Source organism: Scyliorhinus canicula, chromosome 4, assembly GCF_902713615.1.
Source record: "Scyliorhinus canicula chromosome 4, sScyCan1.1, whole genome shotgun sequence".
Classification (NCBI taxonomy): Eukaryota; Metazoa; Chordata; class Chondrichthyes; order Carcharhiniformes; family Scyliorhinidae; genus Scyliorhinus; species Scyliorhinus canicula.
Window position 1 is genome coordinate 206,433,224 of NC_052149.1, and position 22,334 is coordinate 206,455,557.

At 46.5% G+C, this 22,334-nt stretch overlaps 1 protein-coding gene across 2 annotated transcripts in view; it reads right to left on the reverse strand.

Annotated features, from left to right (window-relative positions):
- Positions 1–16,104: 16,104 nt before the first annotated feature.
- The window catches only part of LOC119965335 (solute carrier family 22 member 5-like), a 90,030-nt gene continuing 83,800 nt past the window's right edge, over positions 16,105–22,334 (reverse strand). For both annotated transcript variants that reach the window (XM_038795958.1, XM_038795957.1), the window contains one exon: positions 16,105–16,309. In XM_038795958.1, coding sequence (XP_038651886.1) covers positions 16,210–16,309 — 100 coding nt within the window. In that variant the 3' untranslated portion in view covers positions 16,105–16,209. The remainder of the gene's footprint in view (positions 16,310–22,334) is intronic.

Here is a 22,334-nt window from a genome sequence, read left to right on the forward strand (position 1 = left end):
TGGATTGGCCATGATAAATTGCCCTTAGTGTCCAAAATTGCCCTTAGTGTTGGATGGGGTTACTGAGTTATGGGGATAGGGTGGAGGTGTTGACCTTGGGTAGGGGGTAGGGTGCTCTTTCCAAGAGCCGGTGCAGACTCGATGGGCCGAATGGCCTCCTTCTGCACTGTAAATTCTATGTAATCTATGTGAGGTTGAAGTTTGTGGTCTGCATTAAGGTTATAAAACAAGGGGCGTGATTCAACCATGACTTGCGGCCGCCGCCGATCCGGGTGAACTGGGTAAATAGCGGTAAAGGCCAAATTCGCGATTCGGGCCAGGCGCAAACCATTTAGCGATTTACACAACCCGCTCCCAATGGCAAGTTCCGGATTAGACCGAAAAATGCCGAGAATATCACAAATCCTCATCTGCATTCAGTTCAATCCCATTAGCGAGACTGAAGCCGAATGCAACGGTCCCCAGGAAATACCCAACTCGGCAGCGGGTAGTCGTGCGGGCGTCGTTTAGAGCTCCTTTTCAAAAACGGGAAGTTGGCACAATGGCTACTGAGCGGAAGTGAGGTGAGTAACCATTCCATTTTCCAGCATGCAGCTCTCAAAAACACAGGAGCTGCCGACCCAGTGGTGTTGAGGGGGATGTGGAGGTGGAGGTGGGTGTGGAGGGACCCCACTGGAGAGTTGACCTTGGTTGGAGGATTTGCCCCTGGTCCGGGGGGGGGGGGGGGGGGGGGGGGGTCGGTGAATGACTTTGCGTTTGTGAGGCCTTCAAGCCATCTTTAAATATTGTGGAAACCCATAACAGGGCCAATCACAGCTGAAGCTGTCCTACCAAACTCTGCCAGGACAGAGCCCTCCTGTGGCTTTTATCCTGAAATTCAATTTTACCCCTTTAACTGTGAGCAGCCGCTAGCTTCACAGCTGCAGGCTATTTCAGAGGAGGAATTAACCTTGCTGGTTGTGATAGCACTTCACACTCAACCCTCAAGTGTCGTCTCGAGGGCACATATGCCATGTCTCCGAGGATGATTAGTGCATTGCATGCCCAGCAAAGCTGAAAGCCTGAACACTGCCTGAACTCTCGGAGCGTCAGCACTACAGCGGCAGCTGCAGACAATCAAACACTAAAGAACAGGGCTTCAGCAATGTGGATCTTCTCGCGACCAAAGGGTAAGAGTGTGGATAAGCATAGTGCAGTTGAGAACAGCCATTCAGATGTTTGGGGTCTGGAGCTCCTGATGTGGCTAGGGATGAATGTGCAGAGTAAGGTTTGCCAGAACAACGGGCTCGCTGGTCGGCACTCTGAGAGAAGACGGGACACATAGGGGTGGGGGAGGCTGGGATATTTGAGAGTCCTGGGAAGGATGCCCTAACTGTTTTTTAGTCTCTCTTCTTCTCTATTTCCATACTGATATAATGATATCTGATGGAATCGATCCCGCAGCTGCTGCCCTTGAGTTGCTTGCGGCAGCCGAGGTGGGCAAATGCCGGAGATGGCAGCAGCACAGGCTGGAGGCAGCATCCTATATGCAGGGGGCCATCACACATCAGGCCGCCCATCAGGCTGAGGTGGGACCCAGAGGTGGACAGGCGTCATTGATCATTCAATGAGCTGAGGACACCATGTGCCACAGAAGATTGCATCTCAGCAGAATAACAGTGCAGCACCTGTGCACATCTTTCAGGAAGTCTTGTGCAAATATAAAGATATGTTCCAGAAGGAGTTGGGTCGAAAAAAGAGAGTAAAGGCCAAGATTTATGTCAACTCAGGCTCAACAGCAAAGTTTTTGAAACTGAGACTGGTCCCTTAAGTTTTGCATTAAAAAATTGGAAGCTGAACTTCGACGCCAGGAAGAACTGAGAATGATCAGACCCGTGCAGTTTTTTGAATGGACAACCTCCATTATCCCTCGATTAAAACCAAACCACTTTTTTTCGGAAATGTGGGGATTACAAACTTACAATCAATCAGGTATTCTAAGTAGATAAATACACAATTCCCTGAATTGAGGATGGCAGTATGCCTCATGTACACCAAACCCCAAACACCAACCTCAGTCATGCCTACGTGCAGTTAGAATTGGATGAAGATTCGTGAAAGTTGCAAAAATTAACACACATAAAGGCCTGTTTCAATAACCAGATTGCCCTTCGGCATCTCCTCAGCCTGTGCAATATTCCAGTGCACAATGGAGAATCTACTCCAGGGCATCCCGAAAGTTGTGGTCTTCTTTGATGATGTCCCAGTTTGAGGGACATCACATGAGGAGCACCTGGCAAGATTAAAAGAGGTGCTGAGAAGATACAGGAATCTGATTGAAACTTGAGAAGTGCACATTGCAACCTAGTGAGGTCACTTACCTTGGGTTGAAAGTGGACACAAAGGTCCTGCATCCACTCGAGGATAAAGTCATACGAGAAGTCCCAGCACCTGAAAATGTTCCAGAGTTAAAGTCCTTTTCAGGATGATAAACTATTATAGTAATTTTATTCCCAACCTAGCAATGGCATTGGTACCACTTCACTTGTTCTTCATAAAACATCAGCTTTGGCATTGGCAGGAAACCACAGGAGCAAGTCTTCCAGCACATTAAGCAGGACTTACAGTTATCAAATCTATTGGTTTATTTTGATCCGAGGAAACCCATCATTCTGACCTGTGATGCATCACCGTTTGGGGTAGGGGTGGTCCTGTCCCATAAAATGGATGATGGGTCAGAGAGGCCATTTGCCTCTAGAAAGCTTTCTGATCCATGAGTGCAAATACGCACAGATCGAGAAGGCAGGCCTCATCATAATCCACAGAGTCAAGAAATTTCACCAGTCTGTTTATGGGCAACATTTCACATTAATAATGAACCACAAGACTCTGTTGGGCCTCCATCATGAAGATAAGCCAATCCCCCAATCTCCTCTGCCAGAGTACAATGTTGGACTTTGTTGTTGGTGGCCTAAGATTACATCATGCAGCATAGGCCAGGCACACAAATTTCAAACACTGATGCACTCAGTTGGCTGCCACTTCCAAAGAAGCTGGAAGCCACGGCGGTACCTCAAGAAACCATCCTGGCATTGAACGTTTTGGGCACCCAGCCAATTTCATTTGGTCACAAAGTATTGGACTCAACGTGACCCAGACCTGTCCAAAGTGAAATATGCTATCTTCACCAGGTGGCACCATCATACATATGACCAATTAAGATGTTAGCTTACTCTTAAAGACAAACTCAGTTATTAAGATGGAGTCATCCTCTGAGGCTATCGAGTGGTTGTATCACCCCTAGCCCAAGAGCTGTTGTCATAAGGATTGCATAGTGCCCATCCGGCCCAGACAAAAATGAAACTTCTCGCTCTTAGCTACATTTGGTGGCTTGGCATAGATAAGGATATTGAACACATGGTCTGCCAGTGCGACCCCTGGCAGACACCCAAAGCCAACCACCACCCTTGGAAGTGGCATGGACGGAGGTATCTGTGACTTTGAACAAAGAACAAAGAAAAGTGCAGCACAGGAAGACGCCCTTCAGCCCTCCAAGTCTGTGTCGATCATGATGCCCTAATTAAAGAAAAACCTCTCCCCATCCTCGCTCCGTATCCCTCTATTTCCTCCATGTTCATGTACCCATCCAGACGCCTCTTAAATGTTGCTAATATGCCTGCTTCCACCACATCCTTTGGCAGCGCGTTCCAAGCACCCACCACTCTCTGTGTGAAAAACCTATCCTGCACATCTGCCTTAAACATTTCCCCTCTCACCTTGCCCCCTTGTAATTGACACTTCCACCCTTGGAAAAAGCCTCTGACAATCCATCCTATCTGTGCCTCTCATACATTTGTACACCTCTATCAGGTCTACCCTCAGCCTCCATCTTTCCAGTGAAAACAATTCAAGTTTATTCAACCTCTGCTCATAGACGGCACCCTCAAGATCAGTCAACATCCTGGTGAACTATTTTACACTCTCTCCAAAGCGTCTATGTCCTTCTGGTTACATGTGACCAGAACTGCACGTAATACTCCAAATGAGGCCGAACCGAGGTTTTATACAGCTGCAACATGATTTCCTAACTCCTGTACTCAATTCCCGGCTGATGAAGGCAAGCATGCCATTTGCCTTCTTAATCACCTTGGCCACCTGTGTTGCCACTTTTAGGGAACTGTGGACTTGCACGCCCTGTTCCCTCTGTATGTTAATATTCTTAAGGGTTCTGCCACTTGCAGTATAATTCACACCTAGATTTAATCCTCCAACATACATCACCTCGCATTAGTCCAGATTAAACTCCATCTGCCATTTTTGTGCCCAAGTCTCCAATCTATCTATATCCTGTTGTATCCTCTGACAATCCTTGGAACTATCGGCAACTCCGCCAATCTTCATGTCATCTACAAACTTACTAATCAGACCACCCACATTTTGCTCCAGATCATTTGTATATACTACAAACAACAGTGGTCCCAGCACCAATCCCTGCGGAACACCACTAGCTACAAATCCCCATTCTGAAAAACACCTTTCCAGTGCTACTCTCTGTCTCCTATAACCAAGCCAGTTCTGTATTCATCTAACCAGCCCACCCTGGATCCCATGTGAATTTACTTTTTGTACCATTCTGCCATGCGGGACCTTGACTAACACCAAAGTCCATATAAACTACATCTACAGCCTACCCCTCATCAATTTTCTTTGTCACCTTTTCAAAAACTCAATTAAATTGGTGAGACATAAACTGCCCTGTACAAAACTATGCTGCCTGTCACTAACTAGTCAATTTTCCTCCAAATGTGCATACATCCTGTCCCTCAGTTTCTTTTACAAAAGCTTCCCACCACTGATGTCAGGTTCACTGGCCTATAATTTGGTGGATTATCCCTGCTTCCTTTCTTAAACAAGGGAACAACATTGGCTATTCTCCAGTCTTCTGTAACCTCACCTGTGGTCAAAGAGGATGTGAAGATATCTGTTAAGGTCCCAGTTATTTCTCCTCTTGTCTCCCGCATTAACCTGAGATAGATCCCATCCGGCCCCAGGGACTTGTCTACCTTAATGCAGTTAGGGATACTCAACACTTCCTCTTTTGATATATTGACGTTCTCCAGAGCGCTTACACACCTGTCCCTGACCTCAACATCTGTCATGTCCTTCTCCCTGGTGAATACCGATAAAAAGTACTCATTAAGGATTTCACCCATTCCTGTAGTTCTATGCATAACTTCCCTCCAGTCCTTGAGTGGACATACTCCTCTTCTTGCTTCCCTCTTTCTCCTAATGTATGCATAAAAAACCTTGGGATTCTCCTTGACCATGTTTGCTAGAGACATTTCCTTGTCCCTTTTAGCCCCCCTAATTCCACGTTTAAGTTCCTTCCCACTTCCACTGTACTCCTCAAGGGCTTCATCAGTATTTAGATGCTTAGACCTATTGTATGCTTTCTCTTTTCTTTTGACTAAGCTTACAAATTCCCTTGTCATCCACGGTTCCTGAATCCTGCCATTTCTATCCTTCATTTTTGCGGGGACATGCCTGTCCTGCACTTCAATCAACTGGCCTTTAAAAGTCTTCCGCATGTCTGACATTGATTTGCCCTCAAATAACTGCTCCCAATCCACATGCTCCAGTTTCTGTCTAATTTGGATGTAATTGGCCCTTGCCCAATTAAGCACCTGTCATGTTCTGTAGACTGGCTGATATGAATGATGCACCCCAGAACATCTAGATTAAATTATTTATTATGAAACAACTGCGTGGTAAAGATAACTGGAATAAATAAATAACAAACTACTAACACTAACTAACTATTATAGAGGTACTGCAAACTATGTCTACCCACCAACACAACTTACTCCCAACTGCCCACGCACAGAGCCACATGTTAGATTTACACTGCCACCTGCTGATCGGAGGTTGTGTATAATTTTACATACATAATTGCTTTATGCAAATCATCACAGCACCTTCACCCACAGGCCACTCTTGTCCTTATCCATGACTACTCAAAATCTTGTGAAATTATGGTCGCTAAGACCAAAATACTCCCCCACTGAAATATCAATCACCTGGCCTGGCTCATTCCCCAATGCCAAGTCTAGTATGGCCCCATCTCTGGTTAGATTGTCAACATACTGTTACAAAAAGCCTTCCTGGACATCTAACAAATTGCTCTCCATCTGAACCCCTGGCTGTAAAGGATTCCCAGTCAATATAGGGGAAGTTAAAATCACGCATCAGAACAGCCCTGAATTTTCACACCTTTTCAGTATCTTGGAATCATAGAATCATAGCATTTACAGTGTAGAAGGAGGCCATTCCACCCATCGAGTCTGCACTGGCCCTTACAAAGAGCACCCTACTCAAGCCCATCATGTCTCTACACTATCACCATAACCCAGTAACCCCCACCTAACCTTTTTGGACACTAAGGGCAATTTAGCATGGCCAATCCACCTAACCCGCTTTGGACTGTGAGAGGAAACCGGAGCACCCGGAGGAAACCCAATCAGATGCGGGTAGAGCGTGCAGTCTCCACACAGATAGTGACCCAAGCCAGGAATCGAACCTGGGACCCTGGAGCTGTGAAGAAACTATCCTAACCACTATGCTACTGTGCTGCCCCAACAATAATAATCGCTTATTGTCACAAGGAGGTGTCAATGAAGTTACTGTGAAAAGCCCTTAGTCACCACATTCTGGTGCCTGTCAGCGAGGCCGGTACGGGATTTGAACCCGAGCTGCTAGCATTGTTCTGCATTTGCAAGCCAGCTGTTTAGCCCACTGTGCTAAACCAGCCCCAGACTACACAATTGCTCCCGTCTCCTGCAGACTGCTGGGAGGTCCATAGTACACTCTCAACATTGTTGTTACGCCCTTCTTATTCCTGAGCTCCACCCATTATGTCTCACTGCAAGATCCCTCCAATGTGTCCTCCCTCAACATAGCTGTGATCTGTTTCCTACCCAGCAATGCAACTCCTCCACCTCTTTTTTTTGGCCTTCCGTCCCGCCTAAAATAACAAAATCCCGGAATGATAAGCTGCCAGTCTTATCTTCCTTTCACCACGTCGCCGTAATTGCAATTACATCATAGTCTTGGTCCATCCTTGGACAAAATGGGCTTGGTTCTCCGCCCTGCCGCACTACTTTTCTGCCCTGACCCGCCAGCGGGATTCTCCATTACGACAACCGGTCAATGGGGTTTCCCATTGCGGGGTAGCCCCACGCCGTTGGGAAACCCCCGGGTGCCGGCAAAATGAAGAATCCTGCCGGCGGAGAACCATGCCCAATGTTCGTCGCTTTGGTCGATGGCCAATCAGAGTGGATGGAGGTTCAAGAGATGGGAATGACGACCTCAGCAGCCACAGTAGAGGCCTTGTGGCAGGTGTTTGCTACGCATGGCCTCCCCAATGTAATGGTGTCAGAGAACAACACTTCGTTGACTGGTAAGGACTCTCAGGACTTGATTCGAATGAATGGCATTCATACCAGAATAGTTCTCTGTCATTCTGCCTCAAATGGGTTATTGGAGAGAAGCAAACATTCATGATGAAGAGGTCCAGTGGTCTGTCGATCAAGTTTATTTTGTTGTATAATACGAACCGCACCACCGCCCCCCCCCCCCCCCCCCCCCCCCCCATGTCTCCACCTGTATCAGACCAGCTGAATTGCTTATGGGCTGTTGTCTCCGGACCCACTTAAACTTGGTTTTCCCGAATTTGGCGAGGAAGATAGAGGCTCTGTAGGTGGAGGGCTCGCTCTCGCTGACGTCTTTCTCAAAGCGGGCATAGAATGCATTGAGCTCATCAGGGAGGGGTGCGTTGGAGCCGATGATTTTACATGCCTTCACCTTGTAGCCCGTTATGTCTTGCAGACCTTGCCATGGTCGGCGGGAGTCCATGTGGCTAGCCTGATTTTAGGGTGCCAAATTAGGAGAGAGTGCCTTATTAGGAGAGAGTGCTTTATTTGTAGAGAGTGCTGTATGAGAGTACTGTAGGAGGAGAGGGTGCTGTATTAGAGAACAGTGCTGCTTTGATGTGAGTGCTGAATTTGAGGAGAGTGCTATATTAAGAGATTGTTCCATACTATGTGAGAGTGCTGTAGAAGGCGAGAGTGTTTACCACAAGGATCTGTTTTGGGGCCGCTGCTGTTTGTCATTTTTATAAATGACCTGGAGGAGGGCGTAGAAGGATGGGTGAGTAAATTTGCAGATGACACTAAAGTTGATGGAGTTGTGGACAGTGCAGAAGGATGTTACAAGTTACAGAGGGACATAGATAAGCTGCAGAGCTGGGCTGACAGGTGGCAATGGAGTTTAATGCAGAAAAGTGTGAGGTGATTCATTTTGGAAGGAATAACAGGAAGACAGAGTACTGGGCTAATGGTAAGATTCTTGGTAGTGTGGATGAACAGAGAGATCTCGGTGTCCACGTCCATAGATCCCTGAAAGTTGCCACCCAGGTTGAGAGGGTTGTTAAGAAGGCGGACGGTGTGTTAGCTTTTATTGGTAGAGGAATTGAGTTTCGGAGCCATGAGGTCATGTTGCAGTTGTACAAAACTCTGGTGCGGCCGCATTTGGAGTATTGCGTGCAGTTCTGGTCGCCACATTATAGGAAGGATGTGGAAGCATTGAAAAGGGTACAGAGGAGATTTACAAGGATGTTGCTTGGTATGGAGGGAAGATCTTATGAGGAAAGGCTGAAGGACTTGAGGCTGTTTTCGTTAGAGAGAAGAAGGTTAAGAGATGACTTAATTGAGGCATACAAGATGATCAGAGGATTAGATAGGGTGGACATTGAGAGCCTTTTTCCTCGGATGGTGATGTCCAGTATGAGGGGACACAGCTTTAAATTGAGGGGAGATAGATATAGGACAGATGTCAGAGTTAGATTCTTTACTCAGAGAGTAGTAAGGGCGTGGAATGCCCTGCCTGCAACAGTAGTGGACTCACCAACACTAAATGCATTCAAATGATCATTGGATAGGCATATGGACAATAAGGGAATAGTGTAGAGGGACTTTAGAGGGGTTTCACATGACGGCGGAACATCGAGGGCCGAAGGGCCTGTACTGCGCTGTAATGTTCTATGTTGTTTTAGGGGTGGGTGTTTTATTTGGGGTCTCGAACAGTGCTCTCCTTTTTTGAATCTTTAATAAATAAATTGTAACCCGAACCTGATGTTCCCTGCGGTTAGTTTGTACAAGTCCCACGCAACAATTCCTTTCCTTCTCTGCAGCTGCCTTGCCTCATCATTAAGATATTGTGATTCAATGTGTAATTCAGCTTGGTGAACAAATTGGCACAACATAATCGATTGGGAGCAAGTTCTTTTCAATCATTAAAGTCAATGTTGCCATTTTCATGGTGTGCGAAGAGTGTATTTGAAGCATTTTTTTCTTCTTCCTAGAATGTTGGCAAATTGATAATTGAGAAAACAGGAGCTGGTGCGGGAGACTGCTTTCAACCCTCTCGGAACAATGTCCCGCCCATCTAAGTAATTTTCACCAATGTTGCCCAAATGTTTTGGACCTGGTTTCAGAAAGAGACCGGGGTCTGTTTGATGGTCTAAAGCCTGTAGGTATTATGACTGCTGACAGCATACGGGGCATTGATCTACATGATGTGCTTAGTATGATTGGACACTATCTGGTCACTGAAGGGTGAAATCTTTTATAGTTGGGATACATTTCAGAATTTACGAACAGTGCCCGTAATGTGATGTGGCTGCAGTAAATTGAACAATAGGAATGTTGGCACAATTTTTTGCCTTAAGCCTTTTTGTAGCCATGCCATTTTGCCAGCAGTGAGAATGGGGTCAGACGGCCAGTCCTCCTAGACTCCAATTGAACTCCTTAAGTGTTCAGTTTAGCATCACTTTCCACCCTGCTGGCACTTTACTCGTGAAACGGGGAGGCTTCCATCATGTTGTGATACTGCTGGATAAACTCTATTGTAACCTCTCAGCAGGCTTTGACCCATGGAGAGTCTCCTGGCAGCAATAGCTTCCCTCATGATATAGGTACTGCTTGCCTTCATTAATCTCCCTCCCTTCTCCCCAACTGCCCTCAGCACCCAAGAATCCACTTATCTGTTTATGAACGGTCAGGTCCATCACTATATCCTTCTCCTCCGATTGCAGCCCCAGCCATGACCACCACTCCATGTGGGCACTTCTGAGTATCTGACCCTCTGATTGGGCTGGCAGCTCTTGGGGGCTAATCGTACTCCTTTAATGGGTTTCTGTGTGCTCAGTGGCAGGACTTAATTGGCTGCCCCTTATAAAATGCAGCCCCGGAGCTAGCCACCCACTGAAGTGTGATCAACCCCCACCCCTTCTTTTGGTCCTTGTGGTGGGTTCCATTCTGTCTCCACAAAATCCCAACTAATAGCTTCCCCTCATGCCACATCATTGCCTGTGAAGTTTGGCAACACTGAGTGTTGGCATGTGGGCATACACCCACAATCACTTCAACTATCTCGGCAACAGGCAGTAGAAATCAATCAGCAACTGACCCATGAGTTGTTGATAATCCCGTTCTCTAGGTCTATGTATGGGTCTGACAATGAGTTCTTCCTGTATGTTAAGAGAGGGCTTAGCTGGAGAGTTGAAATCAAAAGGGGCTGATTTTGCACAGTGGGCTAAATAGCTGGCTTTTGAAGCAGATCCAGGCAGGCCAGCTGCACGGTTCAATTCCCGTAACAGCTTCCCTGAACAGGCGCTGGAATGTGGTGACCAGGGGATTTTCACAGTAACTGCATTTGAAGCCTACTTGTGACAATAAGCGATTTGCATTTCAAAAATGGCTCCTTGAGAATCAAATCGACAATACATGCTAACATCGCTGACTGATTAGCCTACTCTGCATACTTTCTTCACCCACACTTACCAAAGTGGTATTGGCTCAGCCAGAAGTAGATGCACATTGTGGATTTGTTCCCCATGATTTTTATCTCCTCAGACATTGGAGCTGAAATTCTGTTCACCTTGTCATGGCACAGAGGGATGGAATATTAGCATTTCATCCGGGTTTTGTGATATTCCTGTATTGGGAGAGTGAAAGGCTTCAGCTGCTGTGTGATGCAGACCTCATTGGTACTCTTGCAGTAATGGATTTGGGTTTGTGGTATGTTCTTGATGTCGTGTAAGCTCCAGTCAATTGCATCACTGGCACAATACTCATGCTGTACTCATGCTTTAAAACTGAAAACTAATTACACGACACTGCAGCTTCAAAGCCCCTGGAGGTACTCCTAAAAATTGTACCTCAGTAATTCAGGAGTGATTGTTTCTGAGTTTTATTTGCGTTTTACATTTGCAGGTACATTTCTCTGATAAAATTCCTTGATTTTAACGATGTGTGCACAACAGTAAATGCAATATATAAATGCAGGTTGTTGCCACGGTTGATGAAGGATGGGGACTTTTACATTCACTCCTTCTGGCAGCTGGGCATCTTGGCACTTCTGACCTGACAGTGCAGGGTGCCAAGGTGGCATTGGAGGCTGGCAGTGGCACTGCTAGTGTGCCAAGCTGGCAGTACCAAAATGCTGGCAGCCAGTTTGGCACTGCCAGCGATTGGGCCTGGGGGACCTTACATAGGTTGGGGATGGGAGGGCTATCAAAACTGGCGGGGTGGTCGAGATCGTGCTGAAAGAGGGAAGGGGGAGGGGGAGAGACCGGGGCAGACAGAGAAAATGGTGCCCCAATCAGCGAGGAGCCTTTCCTGTTGGCAGTAGATGTGCAACTCAAGTGCAACCTCAGCAGAGAGAAACTCCCCAATGCCAAAATAAACAACAAAGTGCCGTTGAATAGCGGGGTGCTTCATGGCACTGTTGTTGCCAAGAAACACCTCACTGAACCCACTCAAAACCGGACATAATAATCTATAAAGAGCCATCTGTTATTCAATAAAAAACCAACAATCAATGAAACACATATTTGAGGGGTGGTGGAGAGTTCGTCAGAGGGTGTGGCGGTAACTTGGGTGGTGGGAAGTGTCGTCATGTGTAGGGTTTGGTCAGAGGGCTGAGGGTAGAAGGATTGGATGATCAGGTTGTTCAGACGTGCCAGGAGGGTGAAGTTGGGATTGGGTGCCAGCCGGGATGCTCAGCGGGTTGGTCATGGGAGTAGTCAGGGTAGTCCAGTGGGATGATTGGGGTGGTGACATGGGGTAAGTAGTACAGTTGCCAGGAGATAGGAGTGGTTTTAATCCTTCTAACTTTTCCTGGGGAGCTATGATGTAAAGAGAGTCAGAACGGTCTGAGCTCTTCGATTTAAATCAGAGTTTCGGATGGTTCCCAGTGCAGATTCCCCACCAGAAGATGAAACTGCCATGGCAAGTCCGGTGCAGTCCTTGCATGAACAAGCCAGGCAGCTCGCCGAGTCATTTTCCAGTGTATTTCTTGGGTACAACACTCGTAGAGAACAGAAGATCTCGGCCTCTGTTGCATTTTTAATCTCTTCTTTTTACCCATCCTACGTGGCAATCAGAATGGTCTTTATACTGAAGCTTTTTAAAAAGCTTCACACAAAAAAAAACGGAATTTTCATCTTATCACTGGCTCAGTCAACAAGCCCCTCATTAACTAATTCCTTTCCACTGAGTTAATATATACTGTATTACTAGAGGAACAGAAAGAATGATTTATGGTACCACGTGGGATTCAACAATAGCAGACAAAAGCATTTCTGTGTATAACCAAGTAATTGTAATAAAATGAATAACAATATTATTTGCAGAGTTACCAACACCTGAGCAATAACTTATATATGGAATACAGATATGTTTCTGTGTGGTGCTTAACTTAATTTGAGTTGGATTTCATTAATTAGTCAACCACATGTACTTGAATTGAAGATTTCAGTTTCTACTTCGGGGCAGCATGGCAGCATAGTGGTTAGCACAGTTGCTTCATAGCTCCAGGGTCCCAGGTTCAATTCCCAGCTTGGGTCACTGTCTGTGTGGAGTCTGCATGTTCTCCCCGTGTGTGCGTGGGTTTCCTCCGGGTGCTCCAGTTTCCTCCCACAGTCCAAAGATGTGCTGGTTAGGTGGATTGGCCATGATAAATTGCCCGTAGTGTCCAAAAAGGTTGGGTGGGGTTACTGGGTTATGGGGATAGAATGAATATGTGGGCTTTGGTAGGGTGCTCTTTCCAAGAGCCGGTGCAGACTCGATGGACCGAATGGCCTCCTTCTGCATTGTAAATTCTCTCTCTCTCTGATACTTACACACAAGGTGAGTTCACTCATAAACAGACAAGTTGAAACACGCTCTATTATGGTCACATGAATCTGACCAAAATATTAAGAAATAGACCATTCAGCTTCTTGAATTCTAGCCATTCAGTCTTATCATGGCTGATTTATACCCTAACTTCTCTTTACCTATCTTGGTTCCACATGATGGACTGGATTCCCTATTGCCCGATGTCGGTATTCAAGAAGGTGGAAAGTGGAGTGTCGGCTGAAAAGCGGGATCAATGTCGGGTGCCAATCCCGTTCCGATGCTTCAGTCTCCTGCCAAGGGAAGCAGTGAGTTACATGCTCAGTGCCAGTGGCACCATGCAAATAGGTGATTTTCATCAAATTGCATCTGATTAATAGGCTGGAAGCCGGAGTCTCCACCAGGGAATAACTTGGTGGCAAGGGTGTTAATTTGGGGTTTCCTCTTGCAAACAGAGTGCCCTGGCCGAGACCCTCATTGCTGCCCCAAGTCACTTAAACCGCCCCCGAAGGTTCAAATTACAGGCACCTGGCTGTTGAAACAGCTGACTGCTGACAGTATCCTGCAAATGCTCAGATCCCCAACCGTGCTGCCCTTCTGGAAACCCGAACAATATCATCAAGGGGATGGGTGTGATCAGGCTCAGTCGCCAGCCCACCAGGTGTTGGCATTGCTCAGTGCGCTTTTCAGAAACACAGCTCCACAGCCAAGCAAGCAGGCGGTTAGCAGAGCTCACCCAAAGGGCACATACATTGTGGCCGTTGGAACCCACACTGGCACATAGCCCCTCTCAGAGTAAACGTCTCACCAGTGACACTGTCAGCTAGCCCACCCCTGAGGATCACGAGATATCTCCAAGCTCTGCCTGTCCACCGCACCCCTGATCCCATCCCAGCCAGAAAACCTGACCAGCTCCCTGTCACAACTTGTGTGTAAAACCCAGGACCCACATAGCACTGCAGCTAAGGTCCCAGTAAAAGCACATATCGCTCGCTCACCCTCATCTGGAGGACCTGCCCACATACCAGGCTCGAAGCATGGAGGTGAATGGCTCCACAGTATGAACGTCTCCACCACAAAACCAGTTGCCACCTCCTGGCAGGGTAGCAGAAGGCTCACCCAGTGAGAATACCCACAGTCAACCCCATTAGGAGAAACAGGACGGGGGCCACAAAACCTATCGCTAAGACCTGTTGCTGCAGCCATTGGTACCCCTGTTGGCAGGGATGGATGGTGAAAGTAGAGGCTCCCCACATCACAGGCACGGTGCCAGTCACTAATGGGGAGAGGGTTACAGGGCGGACTGCATCATGTCGAAAGAGCCGAGGGAGGGGGATGGGGGGCACATATTGACGGTGGCGCAGTAGTATAACTCGGGATGACCGGGTAACCTGCTGGCACTGGATGGTCGAGGGAATACTAACCTTGCTGACATTCTCTGTTTCTTCCCCCCCCCCCCCCCCCCCCCCCTCCCGATTTCGGATTATAGCCAGCAATGCTTCGCGAGAGCACCAGGCTCAGCCCAGGGAGGACCCTACACAAGAGGAGCCTGCCTCAGGGGAGCAGGTCCAGCCAGTGAGGCTCAGTGCTGGCTATCCAAGATGCCGAGGAGGAGATGTGAAGGAGGCACGCATCAGGCCATGTGTATAATCGTCGGAATCAGTTCTTCGAGGAGTTGCCAGGCCGTATGACCCATTATAACGATGCTCACAAATCAACTTACCAACTAGGAGACATGGCCAGCAGCAGCTCCACCGCCCTGTCCCACCTCTTCTCCCCCCTCCCCCTATTTCAAACCTCACCACTCCAACACAAAATCCACCTTCCTCTGAGACTCTCAACCTTCCTTCCTCCCTTAGTCCCACCACCCTTCCCCTCTTCCTTATTTCATCCACCCCTTCTCTGTCTCTTAGTCCATCTGCCCCTTCTCTCCCTTAGTAATTCACTCCACTTCCCCCTAGCCTTTTGCCCATCCCACTACCACAGCTCCCCCTTAAGGGTCACAGCAGAATCACCACAGGGTGTTGTCCCTGGGTTGGCAGTATCAGTGGGCTTATCCACAGGATGGAGGATGATGATGTGACTCGCTGTGAGATGAGCCCTGCTGTTCCTCATTGTCTGACAAATCTCCTGCCTTTATGATAACATATCATTCTCCAGCCGGATGATGACTGCATGTCTGCTGACGATTCCTTCTCACGGGTCCAAATAAGTTGGTTGGAGATTAGTGACATTTGGATAAAACCCTCGTATTGGGTGCCCAAACTTCCCTCCTATTTTAGGTGGTATGTTTCACTTAAAAGGAAAATCGGGTTTCATCGGACCATGATTACCATTTTAGGTTGCAACTGGCCAGAGTATGTGCTGTGCACAGACAGTTCAATTGCAGATGGGAACCAATGAGTTCCAGCCAAGTTAAGTCTTTATTAGTTTTGTTAAATACCAAGCAGTAGAAAAACTCCTCCTGGTTTGACTAAACTAATGAGCTGTTGCTGCCACGGGACAGCATACTGTGTGATTCTGGCCCAACTCCCAGGGCTTGCTACTGGACAGGGCAGCCCATTAATGGGAGACTTCAAGCTGATGAACAGCATCAGAATACCTTTTGTGTTCTTCACAAAGTAGCTGCTGGATGTTATTGAGGTCAGCACCTCGGGTTTACAGCTGTTTCTTCTCTGCTGGAGTGGGTGATCGGTCAGCCTGCCTGCTCCATTGGTCTGTTGTCCAAAGGTAAAATCCAACCCATAATACATTTGTTGTCCAAACTGTGGCACTGCGTAGTGTGTTACATGAGAACACATTCTTGATTCCGAACGGAAGTGAGAATATGTAGGAAACCTAAAATAGTGCAGCATCCCATTTATCTAAGTACTTGACAGTAACCCCTGAGTACCTCGATTGCCGAGTATATTTCAATAGAACATAATGTTAGTCTGTTACATAAACAATATCTTGTCCATTTCTCCATTGCTGCTGATCTGGGGCCAAGGCTGGGTTAAATTTCCTCCTTTTTACTGACCACCGCATTTGCTTCTCCACTCGTTCCATTTATATTGAATTGATTGTGGTTTCTGTCATTGCTTCCACATTTGAACCTGCAACCAAATCAAAATAAGCGTCATCATTCCCTGTCACATTTCACTGGGTAGAGACATTTGTTTATTTCATACCAGATTGCTTTTGTTTCCATAATGCAAAGAGGTTTGGTATCAGCTGGGATGTCACTGAAGCTGGCTCTGTTAAATTTGTATCTGTGAAATTGATATCTTTCAGTCAATCTCGGGTTGATCAGGGAAGTCAATCTCAACTCAGTGGGCAGGGGACACAAGCAAAACTATCTACATTCAACAATAAATGGACAGGTGGAGTGGAAAATGGGTTAGGCAGATGGTGATGAGGATCAAGCACAGGATTCTGAGCAGCCTTTTCGGAACTCACCCATGACAACTCCAGTAAGAAACAAAGCAAAAAGAAAATCCTAGAAATGGCCTTGTTTGGGAAGCTTGAACCTTTTGATGTGAATGTGGAGGAATGGCCCCAGTATGCCGAACGCATGCACTACTTCTTCTGCGCCAATGGCACAGAAGAGGATGACAGACATGAAGTAATCCTTCTGACAGCATGCGGACCCTGACTTTCAGCATTATTAAGTGTTTAACTTATCCTGCTGAACCTGACACTGAAACAAAGAACAATTACGATTGAAAGCCGTTGTAATCCTCCAGCGTTACCTATTCATCATAACTGGGGGAGGACCACTGGGGAGCCAGTGACAGAATTCCTGGCTAGATGGGGCGGCACGGTGGCGCAGTGGTTAATACTGCTGCCTCACGGCGCCGAGGTTCCAGGTTCGACCCCAGCCTCTGGTCACTGTCTGTGTGGAGTTTGCACATTCTCCCAGTGCCTGCGTGGGTCTCACCCCATAACCCAAAGATGTGCAGGGTAGGTGGATTGGCCACGCTAAATTGCCCCTTAATTGGAAAAAAAAAATTGGGCACTTTAAATGTTAAAAAAAATTCCCGGCTAGATTATGGAAGTTGGCCGAAGGCAGCGAGCTTGACCCATCCCTGACTAAGATGCTACGCGATCGGCCAGTGTGTGGGATCAATGATGTCGCAATATCAAAAAGATTTTCACCAGAACGCATCCAAGACCTTGAAAGGGCTATAGAATTATCACTCTCCTTGGAAAATGCTGAAAAAAGGGGCCAAAGAACTCCAAGGGATGATGGACAGTAGCTTTCTCAGGCTGGGGAGTGGGGGGACCCCACTTTCAGAAAAGCCAGCATTCCCAGGGAAGGCTCCAACATGCACCATTGTCTCACCCACCACCAACTCAACATTCAGCCAAGACATTCTGACATCTCAAAAGACTGCGAGATAAACCAGAAAGCTTCCCTGGAGGAAGACAAGTGTCAGCCGCAAAGCTGCTTTGACTGTGGCCAGAGACAACGACTCAGGCAAGGCTGCCAGAATCAGCAGTATGTGTGCCACCCAGGTCCAAAGTCAAAGCTACCTCAAACCGTGGCCTTGCAAGTCTATCAGCCCGTAGCAGATGAAATGATGCAACTAAACTGTTTAATCGCCCCTGAGGTTGCCCCGATAAAGATAACACTTGGTGAACGGCCATTCCCTGGAAATGGAGGTGGATACGGGAGCTGCCATCTCTATCATCTCCGGATGGGCATCTTGCCCCTTGGCCTGTGAAACACCAGGGCCAGGTTGACCTCATATACTGGACTGGTTTTATTATTCCTTCACACTCCAATCTCTTGATTTCAGACTTTCTCCCTTAATGCGAAGGGTACCGGTTGGGCCTTGTAGAATTTTGGGACTGCCTCTGGATCTCCGTGTAATGCCGCCTTTACTCCCTTTATTGTTCCGAGCCCTTCTCAGAAAACCTCTGGGTATTTGCACAGGACTTCGGTCAGGCGGCCATTTTCCAGCTGGAAAATGTTTACCCAATCCAGCTTGATCTCTTTTAGCCAGTTTTGTCCCAATAAGCTTGGCCCCACACCTCTCACTACCACTAAAGGCAGCCTAAACAGTTGCTCTCCATAAGCCACAGTTACATGCGTTGTGCCCAACACTCTCAGTGGTTCCCCTGTGTATCTCCTCAGTTTTGCCGAGGTCCTAGTTAGATATAAGGGTTGGAGTCCAGTGCGAATTTTATTAAATACCGTTTCCCCTATCATTGATACGACTGCTCCCGTGTCGATCTCCATTAATGTTGAACGTCTTATGGTTATGGTCTTATGGTTAATTTAATGGGTCTTGATTTAACCATCGTTACACAATTTAGTTGTTCCTCGTCGGAAGTAGGTGGGGCTTCCAAGGTGTGCATTCTGCTGCACCCCGGCCTACGTGTCCTGTCCGAAGTGTTAGTTTTGGACTTCTATTTTTCTTCACTGGCTCCGAACTCTGGCGACAACGACAATTTCTTGCCGGGCGGAAGTCTTCAGGGGCTGCTGTCTGTCTGGTCCCAATATTTCCTTGCTTGGGAGCGGTTCTGCAAGTGGGCCTGGGTTCCTTAGTATCCAAGTCATTTCTGAGGATGGCTATGCAGTTGCCTATCCCCCAGCAGTAGTCCCTTAACTCAGTTGCACTGGTGCGGGCATCTACCTCCATTGAAGTACCTTGTAACTCATGTGCTCCACTCACCACTTTATCCAAGGACAAAGTCAGCTGCAATATTTGTTTGCAATACAGCTCAGCCTCTGCTAGCAGATATTTTTGTATTACTAAATTATTTATTCTGCACACCAACCGGTCTCAGAGCATCTCATTTAGCGTCAGGCCAAATTTGCAAGCCTTTGCTAATTGCTTTAACCTTGTTAAAAATTAGTGACTGACTCCCCAGTGTCTCGGAATGCTGAGTAAAACCGGTACCTTCGCAGGATCAGAGGTGGCTTAGGGTCATAATACTCTTTTACTTAGACCTCCAATTCCTGGAAGGTTTTCCTGTCTGGTACCTCCGCAAATGTGAGGCGCCACAAAATGGCAAAAGCCGTCGGCCCACACAAGGTCAGCAGAATGACCCGTTGCTTTTCATCCGGAACTATTATCGTTCTCCCTGAAAAAGTACTTCATCCGCTCTACATATTGGGCCCAGTCTTCCACTGCAGGGTCAAAAGAGCCCAACTTCCCAAATAAGGGCATTTTGCCTGTCAGAAGCTTACTCTCAATATGTGGCAGCTGATAATGAGAAGGTTCCTTTGGGTCACTCGTTTTTCTTCGTTGTCACTGTAATAAGTCCACGGGGGCAGAAGTTCCTTCACCAGAATCCCTTTTATTAACAAAACCAACAGCAGTACAACCAGGTGCATTCAGCTTGCTGTCTACCCTGGAAGTGAAGAGGATTTGACACTCCCTGTTATACACTGAGAAAGGGGTTCCCTGATTGGCCCACTAATCAGGAAACTCGTATTCCAATTGGCCAATCTCAAAGGCCTAAGGTCTAAGTCATTACAGGGGGTCAGGAGGGAGTTACACGCCGTAGGTTTCTAGCCTTTGACCTGTCCTGGTAACCACAGTATTGACCTAGAGCATGTTGTGGGGTGAGTGTCACCCAGCAAGTAAGTAAGTAAAGTCACCACAGTCCCAGATGACCATAGACTGCTTTCCTCTTTGAGGGGGAGAGCTGACTGGCGGTGTTTAACATGAGGATCACCAGACCTCAGGCAAAGGGCAAGGTTGAGAAGGCGGGGGCCATCATAAATTGCCTCAGCTGGTAGGGGTATTGAACCTGCGCTGTTGGCCTCGCTCTGTATCTGTCCAGACAACTGAGCTAAACCGGCCCCCAGAGCAGTAAATATTCAGGCATTGATGCATTTCCCCGTCCCCGTGACTAAGCAGGATATAATGCAATTTCTGGCCATGTGTAGGTCCTACCGCAAGAGTGTCCCAAACTTTAGCTCTATAGCTGCCCCACTCAAAGATATGTTACAGTAAAAAGCAAAGGTAATGTGGTCGGGCGGGTGCTTAACAGCTTTTAAGAGGTTGGAAACCATGTTAGCACTGAACCAATGCTGCAGCGCCAAACTTTACCAAACCTTTTGAAGCAGCTATTGATGTCATAACGGTAGGTGCTATGCTCCAAGATGATGGACAAGTGATTGAGAGACCCGTTAGGTATTTCTCCTGAAATTTAAACAGACACCGAAGAAGATACCCCGCTGAAGAAGGAAACTTTAGGACTATTACTGGTTCTCAAAATACATTGAATATATGTCCAAAATAGATATAGAGACATCTTAGTTCATGAAGGTCACAATCCCTTGACATGTGTGGAGAAATTCAAAACCAGAATGCAAAGCTATTTCAAAGGAGTTTATTTTTCCTTGAAATCTGGATATTCTTTTGGGGGTAAGGTTGTAAGCAATGTGTATGATGCTTTATCCAGAGTTTAACTCTACATGGCACCATCTTGTTACAAAAGTTCAAATAGAACTTTGCTATAGCAGAATAAAGTTGAGGTGTAAGTTTTTGATGATGAATGCACATATTTTTTTAAATTAGAACCTTATAATGAAAGTTTACTATTGTTACATTTCATTTTGTGTGGCGTGGAGGTGCCATGAAGATGTGCTTTATGTCAAATAATGATTTTTAATCCAATGGGTGAAAATATGAGCAAATGCTTCAAAAATACCTTTTTAAAATATAGAGACAAAAGTGGTTTTCACTCACAACCCAATATGTCTAACCCCAGTTTGTATCAGCCATCTCCTGAAGAACAACCAACTCAGCTGAATACATCTTTTAAGTCGGAAAAATCCAGAGCATTGGATTCAGCGAAGTCAACAAACTACATAATCTTTTACTTTTAATGGTCTCTAGTTAGCCAACCAATCCTTCCCCACCTTGAAATCTGTCTTTCTGTGTGTGTGTATTTTGAGTTTTTATGTGTGCATGGATGTACAAACATTTTTTTTTACAAATTCAAATTACCCAATTGTTTTTTTTTCGAATTAAGGGGCAATTTACATTGCCAATCCACCTGAATCAGAGGAATGTCACGGCTCCCATTATTTGTATTCAGAATTTTGACATTTGTGTTTGATTTGTCAACATTGTATGTTCTTTGTTCGTTCATTTACAATAAGGTAAACATTTATTTTGCTTTAATGGCTGATTTGGTTGGATGAATGCAATAGATGCCTGATGTAGCACAAGCAACCATATGGCCTTGTTTCATGCTGTTGTTTTCGGTTGGGTTAGTATATCAAACTGTTGTAAACATAGAAACATAAAATTTGAAGGAGACAGTGATCTTGCACAAGGAAACATCAATGCCTTAGAGCCCAAGCTGAAGGTGTACAAGATCAAAGCATCACTGGTGTCCCGTCTCCTGAAGGTTCCTGTCACCTGCCCTCACATCCTCATCCTGTGCCTCTCTTTCCTCCGTCTCTACTGGGACCCCCCTGCAGGAGCCAGAGCCAGATTGCGCAGGGTGCAGCATGCCACAGCTATGAGGAAGACATGCTCTGAAGGATACTACAATTTTCTCCCTGATTTTGTTCAGGCTCCAAAAGGACATCTTTTTTTAATTGTACCCAATTATTTTTTTTCCAATTAAGGGGCAATATAGCGTGGCCTATCCACCTACCTTGCACATCTTTGTGTCGTGGGGGCGAAACCCAAGCAAACATGGGAATAATGTGCAAACTCCACATGGACAGTGACCCAGAGATTGGACCTGGGACCTCAGCGCCGTGAGACAGCAGTGCTAACCACTGCACCACTATGCTGCCCTCCTAAAGGACATCTTGAGCAGTGTAAAAGTCCCTCGTGTTTGATTCTTGTTTATTATTGAATTTCCGTTTTATTTTATATTTTTTGCTTTTGCCATTTTAATCCATGGATAATTAATGGACCTGTGACTTTAATGCAGCCTGTATCTTTAAGGCAAAGCAGCCTACAGACGCCTATACCTTTAAATTCAAATAGAGGATTGCAGCAGCAGGAGACATCAGTGATAACTCACTTTGATGGACTTGTCTGGTCACCAATGAAATAGCTCAAATGCCCGGTGGCCAGTGATGATTGGTTTTGGCCCTTCTGGCATGTTTCTCAAGGCTGATTTTCTCGTTTCACTCACAATTTTGCAAGCTGGATGGAG